The 22,196-nt window shown below is 46.3% G+C and overlaps 2 protein-coding genes across 3 annotated transcripts in view; both read left to right on the top strand.

The window, feature by feature from the left end:
• Positions 1–312: 312 nt before the first annotated feature.
• On the top strand, positions 313–4,880 carry LOC119959796 (zinc finger protein 239-like). Its single transcript, XM_038787891.1, has 2 exons — positions 313–1,304; positions 2,592–4,880. The coding sequence occupies exon 2, from the start codon at positions 2,689–2,691 to the stop codon at positions 3,724–3,726; it is 1,038 nt and encodes a 345-aa protein (XP_038643819.1). The 5' UTR covers positions 313–1,304; positions 2,592–2,688; the 3' UTR covers positions 3,727–4,880.
• Positions 4,881–19,446: 14,566 nt separating this feature from the next.
• LOC119959792 (zinc finger protein 239-like) overlaps positions 19,447–22,196 on the top strand; it is a 28,051-nt gene continuing 25,301 nt past the window's right edge. The window contains exons 1-2 of one of the 2 annotated variants that reach the window (XM_038787881.1): positions 19,447–19,578; positions 20,922–22,032. In XM_038787881.1, coding sequence (XP_038643809.1) covers positions 20,999–22,032 — 1,034 coding nt within the window. In that variant the 5' untranslated portion in view covers positions 19,447–19,578; positions 20,922–20,998. The remainder of the gene's footprint in view (positions 19,579–20,921; positions 22,033–22,196) is intronic. The other variant, XR_005459290.1, reaches the window with a different exon arrangement.

The following is a 22,196-nucleotide window of genomic DNA, read 5'->3' as shown; positions in this document are numbered from 1 at the left end:
CTGATTCAATCTCTCATACGTCTGTCCCACCATCCCAGGAATCAGTCTGGTAAACCTTCTCTGCACTCCCTCTTGAGCAAGAACATCCTGCTTCAGATAAGGAGGCCAAAACTGCTCACAATATTCCAGGTATGGCCTCGCCAAGACCCTGTATAATGACAGCAAGATATTCCTGCTCCTGTACCGCCTGCTGTAGCTGCATGTTTACCTTCAGTGACAGGTGTACGAGGACACCCAGGTCTCGTTGCACATTCCCCTCTCCTAATTTATGGCCATTCAGCTAATCGTCTGCCTTCTTGTTTTTGCTACAAAAGTGGATAACCTCGCATTTCTCCATATTTTACTGCATCCTTTCATTTGCCCACTCACTCAACTTGTGCAAGTCACTTCCTTTACATGTACACAAGGCTGCTAGAGCACAGAGGAGTCTATTTGGCCCATTTTTCCCATGCAAGCTCTTTGTCCAGCGACCCATTTAATCCCACAGTTCGACTATTTTGTTTTCTTTTTCGGAATGCAACAAATTCCCTTTCGGAAGTTACAGTTCAATGAGATTCTAGCACCATTTATGGACAGTGCATTCCAAATCACAACAACTCGCTGTGTTTTACAACAAATAATTGCCAGTGTTTATGTAGTTACATTGTGTACCTTGTGTTGCCCTATTATGCATTTATTTTACCTTATTTTCATGTACTTAATGATCTGTTGAGTTGTCGCATTCTTGGTACATGTGACAATAAACAAAATCCAAATCCAACCGCAGTTTTTCCAACCTAACATTGCAACTATAATCCCTCATCCCTGGAAACATTCTGGTAAATCTCCTTTGCACTGTCTCAAGGACCCTCACATCCTCCAGGCTGTGTGGTGATCACTGGTTTGCACCGACCCAGATGTTCTGTCTTCCTGTCTGTGATGTCATCGCGCACCCACAATTGCACAGTGACATCACCCCCACTCCCCAGGTGACTCCTCAATGGTGTCACTAACAAGACCAACAGCAAATATTGCCAAACCCCAGTTGGTGAGATTATAACATTTGACCTTCTTGAACCGCTGCAGTCTGTGTGGTGAAGGTGCTCCCACAATGCTGTTAGATAAGGAGTTACAGGTTATTCACCCAGTGATGATGACGGAACAGCGGTGATATATGTCCAAATCATTATGCGCTAATCTATTTATATTGAGCCTTTACGGTAATAAAACATTCCTCAATATTTCACAGAAATGTTATCAAACAACATTGACATGAGCCACGTAAGCAGATATTAGGGCTGATGGCCAAAAGATGGATCAAAGAGGTAAGTTTGAAGGAATATCCTAAAGGAGGAAAGTTAGATTGAGGCGGAAAGAGTTAGGAAGGAAATTCCACAATTTATGGCCTTGGGGAAAATGAAGGTGCAGCCACAAATGGAGGCACAGTTAAAATCAGAATGTTCAGGAATTTGAGGAAGTGCAGATATCCCAGAGGGTTGTGAGGCTGGAGGAGATTACAGTGGTCAGTCAGTGAGCATAGGGGTGATGGGTGAACAGGATTTGGTGTGAGGAAGCACACAGGCAGCAGTGTTTTGTGTGACCCCCAGAACTACAGGGAGAATGAATCTGAGAGGCTGGCCGGGAGTGTGTAGGATAATAGAGGTAACAGGAATGGATGGGAGTTTCAGCAATAGATGAACTGGGATTAGGGTGCAGTTGGGTGAAGTTCCTGATGTGGAAATAGTGGTCTTGGGGATGATGGGGATATGTGCTTGTACACTCACCTTGGGGTGAAATATTATTCTGAAGGTGTGAAGAGTTTGTGTCAACCTCACTCAGTTGCCAGGGAGAGGGTTGGAGTTGATGTTCAGGGAGTGGAGTTTGGAGCGGGGACTGAAGACAATGACTTCATTTTCCCAGTATTTAAATGGAGGAGATTCCAGTTCCTCTTGTACTGGATGTCAGACTGGTCAGGGTGGTGTGTGATTTTGATGGGAACTTGTAGGCGATGGTGTTAACGTACATCACAAAGGGGCACACATTGGCGTAGTGGTATTGTCACTGCACCTGTAATCCAGAGACCCAGGGTAATGCTCTGGGGAAATGGGTTTGAATCCCACCAGGCAGATGGTGGAATTTGAATTGAGTAAAAATATGGAATTTAAAAAGTTTAAAATGACGACCGTGAAACTATTGTTGATTGTTGTAAAAACCCATCTGGTAAATGTCCTTGAAGGAAATCTGCCATCCTTACCCAGTCTGGCCTCCATGTGGAAGCACCAACAGCAATGAGGCTGAGTCTGAAATGGCTGAGCTCTCAGCTCTTTCTTGGTGGCGGGAGAGCTTCAGAGTTTGGAGATTCTAAGTTCTGTTTGAGTTGAAGACATAAAGGACAGAGTCTTGTGTAGATCCACACTGGGTGGGAGGTTCTCTTCCCTGAAGGACATCAGTGATCCAGCTGGGGTTTTGTGACAATCCAGCCATTTTCATGGTCACTTTTTCCCAGTGTCGGCCCCACAAATGACCAGGTTCATTCAGCTCAATTTGACAACCTGCTTTTGTGTTTTTGTGGGTTCTCTCTACCTGTTTTCTGTTTTAAATCAATTTCACAGGATGTGAGATGGGGATTTGTTGGGAAACTCGAATCGAACATCGCATCAGGATCCGACAGTCACACAATTTGTGACTTTATATCATCCAATTTCGAACATGGAAGGAAAAAGAATCGTTCGCAGTGGGGAGAAACCGTTCACGTGCTGTGTGTGTGGGCGAGGATTCAGTCAATCATCTGGACTGTCAAAACATAAATGCAGTCAGACCAGGCAGAAACCGTGGAAATGTGGGGAATGTGGGAAGGGATTCAGATACCCGTCTGAGTTGGAAACCCATCGACGCCGTCACACTGGAGAGAGGCCGTTCACCTGTTCTGTGTGTGCGAAGGGATTCATGAAGTCAAAGAGCCTGGTAAAACAGCAGCAGATTCACACTGAAGAGAAACGTTTTCAGTGTCCAGAATGCGGGAAGTGCTTTAAAGGTTCCAGCGAATTGATGTCCCACCAACGTGTTCACACTGATGAGAGACCATTTAGGTGCTCTCACTGTGGGACTGGGTTCAAATGGTCATCTCAACTCACGATACACCAACGCGCTCACACTGGGGAGAGACCTTTCAAATGCTCAGACTGTGAGAAGTGCTTCAAAAGTTCCTGGGAATTTATGCGACATCGACGTGTTCACACTGACAAGACACCGTACAGGTGCTCTCACTGTGGGACTGGGTTCCGATGGTCCTCTCAACTCACTGTCCACCAGCGCACCCACACTGGGGAGAGGCCATTCACCTGCTCCGAGTGTGGGAAGGGATTCCCTCGGTCATCCCACCTGGTTATACACCAGAGAGTTCACACTGGGGAGAAACCATTCACCTGTTCCCTGTGTGGGAAAGGATTCACTACCTTATCTAACCAGCTGGTACACCAGCGCATTCACACTGGGGAGAGGCCATTCACCTGTACCATGTGTGGGAAGGGATTCATTGAGTCATCCGCCCTGCTGACACATCAGCGCACTCACACAATGCTGGGCCCATTCACCTGCTCCAGGTGTGGGAAGAGAGTCACTACCTTATCCAGTCTGCGGACACACCAGCGAGTTCACACGGGGGAGCGGCCATTCACCTGCTTTGTGTGTAAGAAGAGATTCACTCACACATCCGCCCTGCTGAGACACCAGCGACTTCACGAGTAACAATAGTGATTGAGCTTTGCTGTTAATCACATCCAGGACTGAACTATGTTCATTGGGGGCTGTTTCTCCTGTTGGTAATGAACCCCAGCCAGTTATAGTAGCTAATATTGTGGATAAAAGTGAAATAAGTCAACTTTCTATTTTACACACATCATGTTGAATCTTTTTAATATATCTAATACAAGTTAGATATGAAATGTTTTGAAATGTTCTCCCTCTTTCCTGTCTCCTCCATCCTCACCTCCAATCAGTGCGAGACAATCCGATCTGCTGTCTCTGCGGGTTTCCTCACTTCCACCAATCCACACGGACAAATATCTCTCCGTGTCCACTTCCTTCTCCATCCAGCCTCCCCCCACATACCAGTGAGTTCATACTGCAGAGAGAGGGTTTAAATGCTGAGACTGTGACAGGAGCTGTAAAACCCACATTCACTGATGGTTCACCAGCGCAGTCACTCCAGTTCCACTCCATTCATCTGCTCTCAGTGCAGGAAGAGGTTCAGCCGTTGGTCCATCCTGCAGCAACACCAGTGAGTTCACACCGGGGAGAGGTCATTCACCTGCTCCATGTGTGGGGAGGGATTCACTGAGTTATTCAACCTGTTAAAACACCAGTGAGTTCACACTGACTGAAGATATTCTAAATGTCTGGATTGTGGAAAGTATAAAATACACTAACAAGAGACTGTTCAGAATCTCTCACAGTGGGACTGGGTTCAGGTGATCATGTGGACTCGGTGTCCGCCAGCACACTCACACTGGGCAGAGGCTGTGCATCTGTTCCATGTGTGGGAAGAGATTCGCTCAGTCATCCCACCTCAACACACATCCACTTGTTCAGCTTTCAAAGTTCTGAGTGTGAACAGAGATTTAAAAGCAAATTGGATCTGCTGGCACACAAGCACATTCACACGAGTAAGAGGCTATTCACCCACTCTGTGTGGCAAAAGATTCACTTAGTCATCTCACCCACCGAGACACCAGCAAATTCATGGTGATTACAGGGGTTGGATTCTGCTGTTAATCACATCCAGGAGTGAACCATGTTCATTCCGACATTTGGGGTTTGTTTCTGCTGATGTTAACAATTCTAGTAACTGGAATGAAGTTTAATATTCTGGATTAATGTCAAATAAATCAACTTTGTTTAAATCTGTTGTGTATTTTGTCTTTCCCACCTAAGTGGTTAACTTTACCTGTCTGGAGCTCAGAAAGGACAATCTGGGGTTGGATCACACAGCTGGAACAGAACTTCAGCCTGGACACAATCCTTCAGGGTCACACTGAGAGGGACAAACAACACGTTGGTCTTTCTCAGCTCTCCACTGACAGCGAAGTCCCCGTGTGGGTTAATCCTGAGATGTGTAAGAAACGTGTCCAGCCTCTCGCTTCCATGATTCAGAGCTCCTAGACACGGAACAGAAGCTCCTTTACAACTGTTCAGAGTCAGGAAGAACAATGGTGAATACTGGAAATGTGCTGTCAGATCGGAGATTGATGTAAAACGGATCTGTTCCTGACTGAAAGTGAAACGGCAGCTTTACTATCTACAGACTGGAAGCTTAAAGATTTAAAATGTCTGAATCTGGCAATGTAAGGTAATAAAATCAAATTTCATATGGAACCTTTAACAATCTCTCATACTCAGTAGCTGTGATCAAATTAGTGTTTATTATAGGTCCAGAAAAACCGTTCTTTCACCTTCCATTTGCTTCAAATGTCGTGGAAACTGACAGTTGGAATCCGTCAATATTTGAAAGATATTTACAAATAATTTCCGGGTTTCTTACAGTTGGGATCTTTCTCTGTTCTGTCCCGTCGGTGTTTGATAATAAACTTTCTCCTGTGAATATCCAGCTGGAGCTTTGGGCCCTCATCTCTTTCCTTGTTCACCTTGCTGACTCTAAACATTGAATCTTGTGGTTTCAGACACCAGATAATCTAACTCCCAGCAACAGATTGTCTTTTACTGACAGTCAGACCCACGCAGGATCTCTGGCTGCATTTCTTCAGAAGCTGCTTCTCAGTCACAGCTCCAGGATCCCAGGTTAGATTCCCGCTTGGGTCACTGTCTGTATGGAGTCTGCACGTTTTCCCTGTGTCTGCGTAAGTTTCCTCCGGGCGCTCCGGTTTCCTCCCACAAGTCCCGAAAGACATGCTGTTTGGTGAATTGGACATTCTGAAATCTCCCTCTGTGTATCTGAACAGGCGCTGTAATGTGGCGACTTGGGGATTTTCACAGTAACTTCATTGCAGTGTTAATGTAAGCGTACTTGTGACAATAAAGATTATTCTAAAAACTAAAATTCAACTAACTGCTTTTCTGCAAAATGCCTGCTACCTTAGCTCCTCCCATTAATTACATCACCTTACCAAGCTGAAATCTAATTTACTCCACAGGGAATCTCCTTAATCCAAACAATTTTTACAATGCCTTAATTACACCTCTGGCTCCCAAAATCTTTCGAACCTTAAAAACACTACTGCAGCAGTCTCACACACACACACTAACCCAGGCCTTTAACCCTTACTGCACCATGACTGCAGCAGTCATACACACACTAACCCAGACCTTTAACCCTTACTGCACCATGATTGCAGCAGTCATACACACACTAACCCAGACCTTTAACCCTTACTGCACCATGACTGCAGCAGTCATACACACACTAACCCAGACCTTTAACCCTTACTGCACCATGACTGCAGCAGTCATACACACACTAACCCAGGCCTTTAACCCTTACTGCACCAAATACCTATAATACAATCTATCTGAAATACACTCATCACAGGGCTCATTGTCCCAAATGTCTAGTTGACGTATAGAAATCCTGTAGAGTTCTCTCTGGGACAGGCACCTCTCAACATGTTTTGAAAAAGAAATTGCTGGTTTATGTTTTCATAGTGGCTGCAAAAGCTTGGAACTCAGTTAATGAAAAGGATACAAAGTGACACAGCCTTAAACTAATACAGAAATTATAAAGTCATTTCAGATATAAAATTTATACCAAGTGTGTGTAAAATCAGTGCTTAAAGGTGATCAGTGTGTGAATGCTGAGAGAGCAAAATACAGCATGATATATTCAATAAATACATGTTGGTAAGTAATAGGAGTTTAAATAACTAACGAACTATGAAAACTAACTGTAGAACTTAAATTCTTTAAGTTCACAAACCAAAGGTGGTTAGATAGTGTGACAGAAAGTGACTGCTTCTTTCCAGAAACTACAAGTTGAAGGTTAAACTAATTTCAGACACAAGGTTGAAGGTTTGAAACCTCAGTTTTCTTCACACAACAGGCCTCAGACCGAAATATAACGGTTAATTATCAATGGCTGGGGTGTTTTTTAAATAAATATTTTTATTCTCCTTTTTCACATTTTCTCCCAAATTTACACTCACCAACAATAAACAACAATCAGTAATGAATGCAATGTCAATCCCCATATCAATAGCAACAATCCCATCCTCCCACTAAGCCCCCAAACATTAGCCAGCATGTTAACATAAACAAATGACAAAAAGGAATCAGGAATCACCGAAAGTCACCATTATAACATAAAGGCCCCTCCTCCAACCCTCCCAGCAGCCCCCCCCCCCCAATGTTCGATGTAATCCAATTCTCAAAAGTGCTTAATAAATAATATGAATAACGCCCATGAATTACAGAACCCCTCCATCCTTCCCCTCAGTTCAAATTTGACCTTCTCAAGAGTCAAGAATTCCAGCAGGTCCCCCCACCACGCCAGGGCACAGGGTGGAGAGGTTGTCTCCACCCTAACAGTATCTGCCTTCGGGCTCTCAACGAGGCGAAGGCTACAACATCTGCCTCCGTACCCGTTTCCAACGCTGGCTGGTCCGATACCCCGAACATGGTCTCTCGAGGGCCTGGGTCCAGTTTCACGTGCACCACTTTAGAGATTACCCTAAAAACCTCCTTCCAGTAATGCTCCATTTTTGGACAGAATCAAAACATATGAACGTGATTTGCGCCCCCCCGCAACGTTCACACACATCTTCTACCCCCTCAAAAGCCTCGCCCATATGAGGTGTGCACGCGCACGAGGTGGAGCCGTTCACCCTCCGGAGCACCGCACACCAGAACACCTCCTCCATACCCTCTCCCAACTCTTCATCCCACTTTGCCTTGATCCCATCCAGCGGTGCCTTCTCTTCCAAAATAGCCATGTAAATTGCCGACACTACCTCCTTCTCCAGTCCCCCTGTTGTCAGCACCTCCTCCAGCAATGTGGAAGTCAGCTCTATCGGAAAGCTCTGTATCTCCTTTCTGGCAAGGTCTCGAACCTGCATATCTTTCAGTGTCCTAATTCCTTTCTCCTCCCATCTCCGAAAATTTCCATCCCTCTTCCCTGGCTCAAATCTATGGTTCCCCCAAATCGGCCTTTCCCTTGCCCCTGCCCCCAACCAGAAATGCTGGTGAAACTTCCTCCAAATTCGCAATGAAGCTATTACTACCGGACTCCCTGAGTATTTCCCTGGGGCCGTCAGGAGCGGCGCTGTTGCTAACACCTTCAATCCCGACCCCCTACACAAACTCTCCTCCATTCTGACCCACTGGGAGTCAACCAATGGCTGGGGCGCTAACGGTTCCAGACCGTAGCTCACCCAACCTTTATGGGATTCGCAGCAGTTGTCCTGTAATTAAACCATTAAAGTGTAACTTTGTCCTGGCCTCGGGACATGGGATGTATTTCACTTGTTCACTTTGGCAGAAAGAATAGAAAAAACAATATTCTTGTGATCTTATGAAACAAAGTCCCATCTTCACACTGAGGATACCCTCCATTGTCCTGTGTGACACTATCACTGTGCTAAATGGGGTAGATTCAGAACACATCTCGATAAAACAAGGTATCCAAGAGGTGCTGTGGGCCATCAGCAGCTTAATATTCAATTACAATCAAACCTCATAGGCCGGTATATCCCTCACTCTGCCATTACCATCAAGCCAAGGGACCAACTCTGGTTCAACATGGAGTGGAGGAGAACATGTCAGGAGCAGCACCAGGTTTCCCTAAAGCACATTCCAATCTGTGACCCTATAACATGGGACAATTAGCAAAATAAGCAGATAAACAGCTTGCTCGAGGCAGGAGTAAACAATCCCAAAAACAATGGATCAGATCAAAGCTGCAGTCATTGAATCCCTACAGTATAGGAGGCTTTTCAATTCATCAAGTCTCCACTGACCCTCTGAAAGAGCACTCCATCTAAGCCCAAACCCCACCCTATCCCCTAACCCCACCGAGGAGCAATTTACCTAACCTGCACATCTTTGGACTGTGGGAGGAAACCGGAGCACCCGGAGGAAACCCACGCAGACACGGGGAGAATGTGCAAGCTCCACACAGACAGTAACCCAAGGTCAGAATTAGACCCTGGTGCCTGGCGCTGTGAGGCAGCAGTGCTAACCACTGTGCCATTGTGCAGCCCGGCTACATCCAGTCGTAAATGGTGGTGAACAATTAAATAAATCAGAGGAGCAGGACGTTACACAAACAACAACATTGTCAATAATTGGGGAGACAATGTGTTGCCCTCTCCCTAGCGGGCAGGGTCCAGTCGGTCAAAATGACGGTGCTCACGAGGTTTCTGTTCCTCTTCCAGTGTCTACCTATCATGATCCCGAAGGCTTTTTTCAGGAGGGTCAGGAGGAGCATTACGGGGTTTGCGTGGGCGCAGAAGACCCCGAGGGTGAGGAGGGTATTCCTGGAGCGGGGTGGGGGGGGGGGGGGGGGGGGGGGGGGGGTTGGCGCTGCCCAACCTGTGTAGGTACTGCTGGGCTGCGAACATGGGGATGATACGTAGGTGGGTGATGGAGGGGGAGGGGGCGGCATGGAAGAGGTTGGAGGCGGCGTCTGTGTGGGCACGAGCCTAGAGGCGCTGGTGACGGCGCCGCTGCCGCTCCCCCCAGCAAGGTATTCTACGAGTCCGGTGGTGGTGGCTACCCTCAAAAGATGGGGGCAGTGGAGGCGGCATAGGAGGGAGGTGAAGGCTTCAATTTGGTCCCCGCTATGGGGGAGCCACCGGTTTGTACCAGGGAGGATGGATGGAGGGTTTTTGAGCTGGCACAGGGCAGGTATCAGGCGGATGGGGAACCTCCTTCTCGGTGGGAAGTTTGCGACTTTAGAGGAGTTGGAGGGGAGGTGGGGTCTACCCCCAGGGAATTCCTTTAGGTACATGCAGATTAGGGTGTTTGTTAGGCGGCAGGTGGCGGAGTTTCCACTGTTGTCGCCAAGGGGGGTTCAGGACAGGGTGCTCTCGGGGACGTGGGTTGGAGAGGGGAGGATCTCGGCAATCTACCAAGTGATGCAGGAAGGGGAGGAGGCCTCGGTGGAAGAGCTGAAAGATGTGGGAGGAGGAGCTGGGAGAGGAGATTGACGAGGGGATGTGGGTGGATGCTTTGGGGAGGTTGAATTCCTCCTCCTCTTGCGCGTGGCTTAGTTTAATCCAACTAACGGTGCTGCATAGGGCGCATATGACTGGGACAAGGCTGAGCCAGTTCTTTGGGGGAGAGGACAGGTGTGGCAGGTGTTTGGGGAGCCCAGCAAACCACACCCACATGTTCTCGGCGTGTCCTGCATTGGAGGGGTGTTGCGGGGACGTTGTCAAGGGTGGTTGGCTCCAGGGTGGAGCCGGGCTGGGGGCTTGCAATTTTCGGGGTAGCATTGGAGCCGGGAACACAGGAGGTGAAAGAGGCCGGTATTCTGGCCATTGCGCCCCTGGTAGCCCGGCGCAAGATTCTTTTACAGTGGAAGGATGTGAAGCCCCCAAGCGCGGAATCCTGGATCAACGACATGGCCGGGTTCATCAAACTGGTTACTGTTTTTCTTTGTTTTGTTGGTTAAAATTTGAATAAAAATTACTTTTAAAAACAAAAAACCTCTGGTGTCAATAGGGGGCATTCACTGCTGGGGGGAATGCTGGGTAAATACACCAACATCGAATACCCTAATTAGAGACTCGTAATCTTTTTCCTGCGATGTGGATATTGGGGGAGAATCGAGAAATTAATAAAACTAGGAACCAGGTTATAACGTGCACAGACCCTTCATGGGCAGCACAAGTGAATAGCACTGTGGCTTCACAGCGCCAGGGTTCCAGGTTCAATTCCCTGCTGGGTCACTGTCTGTGCGGAGTCTGCACGTTCTCCCTGTGTCTGCGTGGGTTTCCTCCGGGTGCTCCAGTTTCCTCCCACAGTCCAAAGACGTGCAAGTTAGATTGATTGGCCATGATACATTTCCCTTAGTGACCAAAAAGGTTGGGAGGGGTTATTGGGTTATAGTAATAGGGGGGAAGTTGGTCGGTGCAGACTCAATGGGCCGAATGGCCTCCTATGATTATCCATCAGAAAGATGGAGTAGGAATTGGTGGAGAATTTCAAATTCCCAAACGCTTTCCAGACAGCAGCTCCAGTCAAATGTAAACTCAGAGGGTGGGGTGACTGAGTTAAGTATTTGAGTTAAATATTTCAGTGAAGCATTTTGGTGCTGCAGTGGTTAGCATTGTTGCCTCAGTGGTTAGCATTGTTGCCTCACAGTGGTTAGCATTGTTGCCTCACAGTGATTAGCACTGTTGCCTCACAGTGCCAGTGCCTCAAATTCAATTCCGGCCTTGGTTGAGTGTGTGGAGATCGCACTTTCTCCCCATATCTGTGTTTTTCCTCTGGGTGCTCCGGTTTGCTCCCACAGTCCAAAGATGTGCAGGTTAGGTGGATTGGCAATGCTAAATTGCCCCTTAATATCCACAGATGTTGGGTGGCACAGTGCTTAGCACTATTGCCTCACAGCGGCAGAGACTCGAGTTCAATTCTGGCCTTAGGTGACTGTGTGGAGATCGCACTTTCTCTCTGTGTCTGCGTGGGTTTCCTCTGGGTGCTCCGGTTTTCTCCCACCAATGCAGGTTTGGTGGATTGGCTATGCTAAATTGCCCTTTAGTGTCCTGTCTTCTCCCCATTATCCCTGAACCCTTATTAATCAAGAAATCCACTTTTCGGGTGACATGGTGTCGCAGTGGCTTCACGGTGCCAAGGAGTCAGGTTTGATTCTGGCCCCAGGTTACTGTCCATGTGGAGTTTGCACATTCTCCCTGTGTCTGCGCAGGTTTCACCCCCACAACCCAATGATGTGCAGGGTTGGTCATGCTAAATTTCCCCTTAATTGGAGAACATTAGGAAAAAGAGATATCCTCTTCCAAATAAAGAAAACCAGTTTTGTGCTTGAGGTGCTGTTACCTACAGGGCTACAGTTCTTTCCTAGAACATGAGAACCAGGAGTAGGCAATTTAGCCTCTTGAGCCGGCTCCCCCATTCAATACGATCATGGATGATCTTATCATGGCCTCATCTCCATCTCCACTGTCCTCCCTTTCACCAGAACCCGTCAATCCATCTCCACTGTCCTGCCCTTTCACCATAACCCGTCAATCCATCTTCACTGTCCTCCCTTTCACCATAACCCGTCAATCCATCTCCACTGTCCTCCCTTTCACCATAACCCGTCAATCCATCTCCGCTGTCCTGCCCTTTCACCATAACCCATCAATCCATCTCCACTGTCCTCCCTTTCACCATAACCCGTCAATCCATCTCCACTGTCCTCCCTTTCACCATAACCCGTCAATCCATCTCCACTGTCCTCCCTTTCACCATAACCCGTCAATCCATCTCCACTGTCCTCCCTTTCACCATAACCCGTCAATCCATCTCCACTGTCCTCCCTTTCACCATAACCCATCAATCCATCTCCACTGTCCTTCCCCCTTCACCATAACCCGTCAATCCATCTCCACTGTCCTCCCCCTTCACCATAACCCGTCAATCCATCTCCACTGTCCTCCCTTTCACCATAACCCATCAATCCATCTCCACTGTCCTGCCCTTTCACCATAACCAGTCAATCCATCTCCACTGTCCTGCCCTTTCACCATAACCCGTCAATCCATCTCCACTGTCCTCCCTTTCACCATAACCCATCAATCCATCTCCACTGTCCTCCCTTTCACCATAGCCCGTCAATCCATCTCCACTGTCCTCCCTTTCACCATAACCAGTCAATCCATCTCCACTGTCCTGCCCTTTCACCATAACCAGTCAATCCATCTCCACTGTCCTGCCCTTTCACCATAACCCATCAATCCATCTCCACTGTCCTGCCCTTTCACCATAACCAGTCAATCCATCTCCACTGTCCTGCCCTTTCACCATAACCCGTCAATCCATCTCCACTGTCCTCCCTTTCACCATAACCCATCAATCCATCTCCACTGTCCTCCCTTTCACCATAACCCGTCAATCCATCTCCACTGTCCTGCCCTTTCACCGTAACCCGTCAATCCATCTCCACTGTCGTCCCTTTCACCATAACCTGTCAATCCATCTCCACTGTCCTCCCTTTCACCATAACCCGTCAATCCATCTCCACTGTCGTCCCTTTCACCATAACCCGTCAATCCATCTCCACTGTCCTGCCTGTTCACCGTAACCCGTCAATCCATTACTGATTAAAAATCTGGAGGGCGACACGGCGGTGTAGTGGTTAGCACTGCTGCTTCACGGCGCTGAGGACCCAGGTTTCGTCCCAGCCTAGGGTCACTATCCATGGGGATTTTGCACATTCTCCCCATGTCTGTGTGGGTTTCACCCCCACAGGGTAGGTGCACTGGTCATGGTAAATTGCCCCTTAATTGGTAATTTAAAAAAAAATCTGTCCACCTCCTCCTTAAATTTATTGACTGTCCCAGCACCCACCACACTCTTCAGTAGCGAAGTCCACAGATTTATGACGACCCTTTGAGAAGTAGTTTCTCCTCATTTGGGCAGTACGGTAGCATTGTGGATAGCGCAATTGCTTCACAGCTCCAGGGTCCCAGGTTCGATTCCGGCTTGGGTCACTGTCTGTGCGGAGTCTGCACATCCTCCCCGTGTGTACGTGGGTTTCTTCCGGGTGCTCTGGTTTCCTCCCACAGTCCAAAGATGTGTAGGTTAGGTGGATTGGCCATGATAAATTGCCTCAGTGTCCAAAATTGTTCTTAGTTTTGGGTGGGGTTACTGGGTTATGGGGATAGGGTGGAGGTCCTTGGGTAGGGTGCTCTCTCCAGGAGCCGGTGCAGACTCAATGGGCCGAATAGCCTCCTTCTGCACTGTAAATTCTATCTCTATTTGAAATTTGCTATCCCTATCTTGAGACAATGACCTCGCGTTCTACAATGACCCACAAGAGGAAGCATCCGCTCCACGTCTAATTTATCCATACCTTTTATCAGGTACCTGCTGCTATTGTCTCTCTTGATGGTGGAAGTCATGGGTTTGGAAGGTGATAAGGAGCTTTGGTGAATTACTATAGTGCAACTTGTAGACAGTACATGAAGTTAAAACTCACCACTATTCTTAGAATTCCCCCTATACCAAAAAAAAGGTCGATATTCTAGATGGTGAACAGGGATTCTCACTCCCTGACTGCAGGCTTCTGTGGGTGCTATTCAGGTCAAACTATCTTTTCAAGTTATCCCCCGGTATAACCCATACCTTCACCGAAGAATTTTACCTACTTACCCCTTAATAGCATTGATGTCCTGGGTCCTGCGTTATTAAGGAAGTGAAGTAAGCTAATAACCACTTTTTCAGGTTAAGTTATTTTTATTATTATATATTTTCTTTTAAAAGCTGCAAACACTTTCTTTACAGAAAGGAAAAAAGATCTTGCTTCTGGCTGCTGCTGGTTGGTTGTACAGACCTTCAGTCCCACCTTGTCAATCGATCTTCTTAAAATCTGGTCTTCTTGAGTTGTATTCGCTGGTGAACTCGGTTGCTGTGTCCGGTCCTTCCCATGCACCGAGCTGTGAGAGTTGGCTCTGGCTCTTGTTTAAATTCTAGTCTTCCTTAGATGTATAACCGTTTAAACTCGGCTGCTTGCCTTGTCTTTCCCATGACCGAGCTCTCTCTCTCTCTGAGTTCTCCTCCCCTTCTCTCCTGTTGCTGGTTTCCTCTGTCCTGTCCTCTGCTGCTCCCTGGGTTTATATTCTCTTTCTGAGAGTTATTAAGTTTTAACGACTTTATTGTAAATGAGCTTATTTCACTTTGATAGTTTAAAAGTATCTTTGATGTAAACATTTTACTACAACTAATTATTCATTTTGGGCATATCGTCTCCTCTCAGATCTGATTAAACAATGCTTTGGTTTCAATAGTTAACTTTTATTTCTGTGATTTCGAATCGTTTAATTTTCCAATTGTCCCCAGCTCATAACTTTGCCTTTGATTTTGACTTAAATGATGTTTCTCGTAGACAGGTCGTCTCCAATTTTTTTTAATTGACTTGATGTTCGTAGAATTTTACACTTTAAAATTGACACCAAATTCGACTGAGCATCATCCATCCTTTCCAGCTGTTTACTAAGAGAGTTTATTTCAATTAAGGTGTGAAACTTTGCTTTTAGCTGTATGCTAAAATTTAACTTGGTTATGACTTGAAAGACTTGCCTGTTTTAAACATTCGTCACTTAATGTAATTGAAACTCTCATCCATGCTTTTTCAGATGCTTCCTGAGATAGTTACATTCCATGAAGGTGTGAGCCATTGTTTTAGCTTACCACATAAAACCTGTGTGTCTGCGAAACCTGCTTGTGAGCAAGAATCTGCATTTTATAACCCTGCTCTTTGCAGCTGCTATTAACCTTTTGTGGGATCTTTCCCTGTACCCTCTCAAACCAGATATTGCCAGACTTCCATGTTTCAAATGACACATTTTTCTGTATTTTCAAGAACATACACATGGCTGTCACTGTTCGCCAATGGTAGAGGGATTGAATATTTGTGGATGGGGTGCCAATCAAATGGGTTTGTTTGTACTGGATGGTATGAGCTTCTTGAATATTGTTGGTGCTACACTCATCCAGTCAAGAGGAGAGTATTCCATCACACTCCTGACTTGTGGCTTTTCGATGGTGGTCTGGCCTTGCGGAGCCAGGAGGTGAATTACTCGCCGCAGGATTCCTCGCCTCTGAGCTGCTCTGTAGCCACAGTATTTATATATTTGTATTGTTTTATTCATTTACAGGATATGGATGTCGCTCATTGGACCAGCATTTATTGCCCATCCCGAGTTGCCCTTCAGAAGATGGTGGTGAGTTGCCTTCTTCAACCTCTAGTCCAGTTCAGTTTCTGTTCAATGGTAACCCCCAGGATGTTGATAGTATGGGACTCAATGATGGTAATGCCTTTAAATGTTTAGCAGTGATCATAAGTTTCTCTCTTGTTGGAGATGGTCATTGCCTGGCAGTTGTGTGGCATGAATGTTACTTGCCACTTGTCAGCCCAAGCCCGGATATTGCCCAGGTTGCTGCATTTGGACATGAACTGCTTCAGTGTCTGAGGAGTCGTGAGTGATGCTGAACATCCCCACGTCTGACCTTATGATGGAAGGAAGGTCATTGATGAAGCAGCTGAAGATGGTTAGACCTTGGACAGGACCCCGAGGAGCTCCTGCAGTGATGTCCTGAAGCTGAGATGATTGACCTCCAACAACCATCTTTCTTTGTGCCAGGTTTGACTCCAACCAGCGGACAGTTTACCCGATTCCCATTGACAGCAATTTTGCTGGGACTCCCTGATGCCACACTCGGTCAAATACTGCCGTGGTGTCAATAAGTCACTCTCAGATCACCTCTGGAGTTCAGCTCTTTTGTCTATGTTTGAACCAAGGACATAATGAGGTCAGGAGCTGAGTGACCCTGCCAGAACGCAACCTGGCATCAGTGAGCAGGTTATTGCTGAGCATGTGCCACTTGATAGCACTGTTGATGATCCCTCCATCACTTTACTGATGATTGAGAGAAGACTGATGAGGCAGTAATGGGCTGGGTTTGATTTGTCCTGCTCTTTGTGTACAAGACATTCCTGGATAATTTTCCACACTGCTGGATAATCAGTAATTTACTAAGATTCACGATAGCTTCCTTTCATTTGTACACCATGTCTACATTAATAAACCAAGGACCCTATTAAACAGCTTCATCAACTCCGCTTGTCATAATAAATCAATTTTTTACATTTACCCCCTAGTATTGTTGATGCTACACTCTGTTTAAAATTGCACCATTTATATACAGCCTCTCCTCCATCTTCCTTCCAAAATCTACCATTGACTGTGCCTTGGGGTCAATAACAGTCCCTGTCAAATCTTTCTCTTTTACAGCTGATTTAAATTTGTAGATTTTGCTCCAAAGATTAAATTGGGATTGATATTCAAATTAAACTATTTTACTGCAGAAACAGCTTCAGCTGGGAATCTGAATGAAGAGGAAAGATCCCAGACAGCGGGTCTCCCAGGTTCACTGCAGCCCGACAGCTCAATCAGCTCCATTCTTAGCTCAGGAGAGCTCAGCAGCTCCACACACTGTCCACAGGGGAGATCTCCTGGTCCAGTGGGACCAACATTCATGTTTTAACTGACACCATCAATAAAACTGTTAAAAACTCCATTGCTCTTATAACTGGATGGGAAGATGCCAGAATAGAACCCTGGTTCAAAAGACCGGAACATTTTTTAATCAAATGTGGATGAAGAGTCACTGGAACCCCGCTAATTAGTTTGAAAAATATTGACAAGGTGGATGTAGGTGAACAGAGAGCTGGAGAATCATTAAAGTCCGTGCATGAACTTTTGTTCAATCGATATTTAAAACATATTTTATGTTCTATTTACAGCATGTCAATAATTTAGAATTGTGAGGGATGATCTGCAGGTGGGGCGGATGAATCTGAGTCGATGGTTATCACATTTTACTGGAAATATTTGACTTGTATTCGTGATGATGGCTCAAGGGTTTGTGCTGCTGATTGTCATCATTCTGGTGGCTTTTCTTTGTTATCTCCAGTTTATAATCAAGAAATTAGGAAAACAAGCTCACAGCTTAGAAATAACTGGGTTAGTCAGAAATCAGTTGTGAGCAGTCAATAAGGATATTCCCTTCTCCAGGTAAGACATCATTGTCCAATAGTGTTATAAAATCTTAAGAAATGTATTGTGAAGAAAGCTTCCTGACTTGACAAACACAGGACAGTGACGGTCTGTTATCTCTGCCAAGGACATGTCTCCAGCACAGAACCTGAATCAAGATAAACTTGATCATTTGGGGAGGATCTCAGGTCCCATATGTAAACCAGACACCTGGGTAAAGGTTAAACAGGATGTCTGAGCAAGAAATGAGCCAGAGTGAAAAGCCACACCGACCTCCTCGGAACACGATCACAGGACACGACTGACAGAATACCCTTCGTCGTCCAGTACTTCCCTGGAGTGGAGAAACTACGACATCTCCTTCGGAGCATTCAACATGTCAATGATGACGACGAACATCACGCCAAGGCCATCCCCACACCCCCACTACTTGCCTTCAATCCTAACCTTGCCTAACCTCAAACAGAGCATTGTTCGCAGCAAAAAGCCTTCAGGAGAATAGTGACAACACAAAACCTGCCATGGCAATGTCTGCAAGACACGCCGGATCATCAACATGGATACCACCATTACACATGAGAACACCACCCACCAAGTACACAGTACATACTCATGCAACTCGGCCAACATTGTCTACCTCACATTGTTTGTACCTGTAAAGACTCACATTCCAAGCATTCTTCACATTCCAATCTGTAATTATCTCGCAATTGTGACTCTGCCTATATATACTGTGGAGATGCCGGCATTGGACTGGGGTAGGCACAGTAAGAAGTCTTACAACACCAGTTTAAAGTCCAACAAGTTTGTTTCAAATCACCAGCTTTTGGAGCGCAGCTCCTTCCTCAGGTGAATGACCTATTTATACAGCATTTGTGAACCTGCCTCCACTGATGAAGGAGCAATAAGCGATTTTCATTTAATTTTTCCCCCCACCCCATCCCTGTAACCCGGTAACCGTACCTAACCTTTTTGGACACTAAGGACAATTTATCATAGCCAATCCACCTAACCTGCACATGGGAGGAAACCGAAGCACCCAGAGGAAACCCACGCACACACGGGGAGGACATGCAGACTCCACATTTACAGTGACCCAAGCAGTAATCAAACCTGGGACCTGCCGCTGTGAAGCAACAGTATTAACCACTGTGCTACCGTGCCACCCAGAAATGATTCGTTTCTGAGAACGCTTCACTCCAACTAAAGGAACAACTCAACAACACCTGCAGCGATATACAGATTGCAGTACACATTCCATATTCACAATTCCAGCCTCAACTCGATCTGTATCTAATTTCCGTGTATGAGTCAGTGAGTGTGAAAGAGACGAAGGACTGAGATGTTCAAACATCCGTGGAAACAGTGTGATAGTAAATAACCTTTCCATTTAAAAATCACCAGAAAGCCTGCTGCTGAAATGTATCTTAAATTAAGACAAATCACTGTGAGGGTAAGAAAATATCACAAACATGCTGACAATGGACTGGAAAGGACCACACAAATCCTGTGGGTTACAATGAGTAAATCTCCTGACTCATTCAACCAAAAGTTATATAACCAGTTCAGATAGCGAGACAGGACTGCAGCCTCTCACACTGAATACTGTATATCAATGACTCATAGAATCCTCCAGGCTGCAAACATCAGCGCAGCCTGGGATTGGGAGGTTTAAAAAAGTTGTACTTCACTCTTTACCTGGCGCTAGGACCCGGCTGGGAATAGAAACCTTGATGTCCCGCCCACTCTGTTGCGTCACTACGATGCCAGCGCATGCGCTGTGCTCCACGCTGAAGCAAGATGGCGGCCGTTAACCAGAGTCTTGTCCCGGGAGAAAGACTGGGAGCAGCAAACACGGGATCTGCAGGTTCGTATTCGAAGTTTGAAGCCTTCACCAGACATTTATAAATCCTACCCGCCGACTGTATGGCTCCCTCCACATCCTCACTGGCTGCTGATGACGTGGAGATGCCGGTGTTGGACTGGGGTGAGCTCAGTAAGTCTGACACCAGGTTAAAGTCCAACAGGTTTGTTTCAAACACGAGCTTTTGGAGCGCAGCTCCTTCCTCAGGTGAATGAAGAGGTAGGTTCCAGAAACATATATATACCTCTTCATTCACCTGAGGAAGGAGCAGTGCTCCGAAATCTAGTGATTCGAAACAAACCTGTTGGACTTTAACCTGGTGTCAGACTTCTTACTGAGCCCACCCCAGTCCAACACTGGCATCTCCACATCATCTTTGTTCAGGATGCCGGAGGTGCGGGTGTTGTGAATTTCTCTCCTGGAATGCCGTGATAGATTTTGGAAACTCCTTTACTGGGGGTTGGAAGGGGAGGATTTAGATACAGCAACCTTAAACCAAGAGAAATGTCTGTCTCTTTTGAATTTAGTTTCTGGACTGACAGTGATGGTTTTTGTAAACCTCCATTTAGAGGGTATTAGAAGAGGATTTGCAGACAGGAAACTTGAACCAAGTTTCACATCAAAATCTGGCCACATTATTTGATTAATCAGCACCTGAATTTAATCGCCCTTTTAGCATAATGATCGAGTTCCAGGTCATTGACATTCACTGTGTAAATCTGCCATCCTTGGTTGGGTGATGTTATTGAGGTGGAAATAGTCAATAATGGTGATGATGTTGATATCTGGTTGAAAGCTCAAGTTTAAGGTGAAATATTCAGTCTGGTTCGGTCTCTGGCAGTTCCAAGGAGAAGGGGTGAAGATAGTGGCTGGCGGGAACTGCAGACAATATGAAAATGGAGGAAATTTCTATTCTTCCAGTATTGGATGTTGAACAAGTCAGAATGGTGTGTAAGTTGGAGGAGAACTTGATGGTGATGGTGTTCACAACCACCTGCTACCCTGGTCCTTCTATGTGGAGGAAGATAGGAGTTTTTGGAAGTTCCATCAAATGTCTTGTTGAGTTGTAGATATATAAAATATCTCTACTTCATTCCTTGCCTCTCCTTTCCTGCTCCTCCCCTCCCCTCTATTGCTCTCCCAGCGAGACCAGAGAATTGTATAGGTCCAGACCAAGTGGCAGGTTCCCTTCCTTGAAAGGCATATGAACCAGTTCATTCATGGTCACGTTTTCCAAGTGCCAGTCCCACAAATGTCGAGATTCATTCAGCTCAATTTCACAACCTACCATTGTGTTTTTGTTGGGTCTCTCACTCAATCTTTTCTGTTTTAAATCAATTTCACAGGGTATTAGAAGGGGAGGATTTGCAGTCAGGAAACTTAAATCAGTTTATTGTAACCTGTATACCACCATATTTGAAACATGGAAGGAAAAAGCACCGTTCACAGTGAAAAGAAACCGGACACATGTTCTGTGTATGGACAAGACTTTAGTCCGTCATCTGGTATGACAAACCATAACTGCAGTCACCACAGAGAGAAGCCGTGGAAATGTGGAGACTGTGGGAAGGGCTTTAATTACCCATCTGAGCTGGGGAACCATCAGCGTAGTCACAGTGGGGAGAGACCGTTCACCTGCTCAGAGTGTGGGAAGGGATTCACTTGTTCATCCTCCTTGCTGCAACACCGACAAGTTCACACAGACGAGAGACCTTTTAAATGTCCAGACTGTGGGAAGTGCTATAAAAGTTCCCGGGAACTGACTGGTCATCGACGTGTTCACAGTGATGAGAGACCTTTCAAGTGCTCTCACTGCAGGACTGGGTTCAAGACATTATCTGTCCTCACTGTCCACCAGCGAATTCACACTGGGGAGAGGCCGTTCATCTGCTCCACGTGTGGCAAAGGATTTGCTCACTCATCCCACCTGCGGACACACCAGCGAATTCACACCGGGGAGAGACCTTTTAAATGTCAGGACTGTGAGAAGGGCTATACAAGTTCCTGGGAACTGATGTTTCATCAACGTGTTCACACTGGGGAGAGGCCGTTCAGATGTTCTCACTGTGGGACTGGGTTCAGGCGATCATCTGATCTGATAGTACATCAGCGAGTTCATACTGGGGAGAGACCCTTCAACTGCTCTGAGTGTGGGAAGGGATTTACTCGGTTATCCACCCTGCTGGAACATCAGCGCATCCACAGTGGAGAGAGGCCGTTCACCTGCTCCCAGTGTGGGAAGGGATTCACTCGGTCATCCCACCTACTGACACACCAGCGAGTTCACACTGGGGAGAGGCCATTCACCTGCTCTGAGTGTGAGAAAGGATTCAGTCAATCATCCCATCTGGTGACACATCGGCGCATTCACACTGGGGAAAGACCATTCACTTGCCCAGAGTGTGGGAAGGGATTCACACAGTCAGCCAACCTGCTGCTACACCAGCAACTTCACAGGTAACTGTGATTGAATTGTTCTGTTAATTGTATCCGGGGGTGAACCATATTCATTGGGTCAGTTTCTGCTGGTGTTAATAAACTCCAGTTCTGGTGGTTAACATTTCACATAAAAGTCAAATAAACCAGCTTTATGTTCAACAGTGTGGTAATTTTTAAAGTAT

Source organism: Scyliorhinus canicula, unplaced genomic scaffold, assembly GCF_902713615.1.
Source record: "Scyliorhinus canicula unplaced genomic scaffold, sScyCan1.1, whole genome shotgun sequence".
Lineage (NCBI taxonomy): Eukaryota > Metazoa > Chordata > Chondrichthyes > Carcharhiniformes > Scyliorhinidae > Scyliorhinus > Scyliorhinus canicula.
This window is presented reverse-complemented; position numbering and strand designations above follow the sequence as displayed.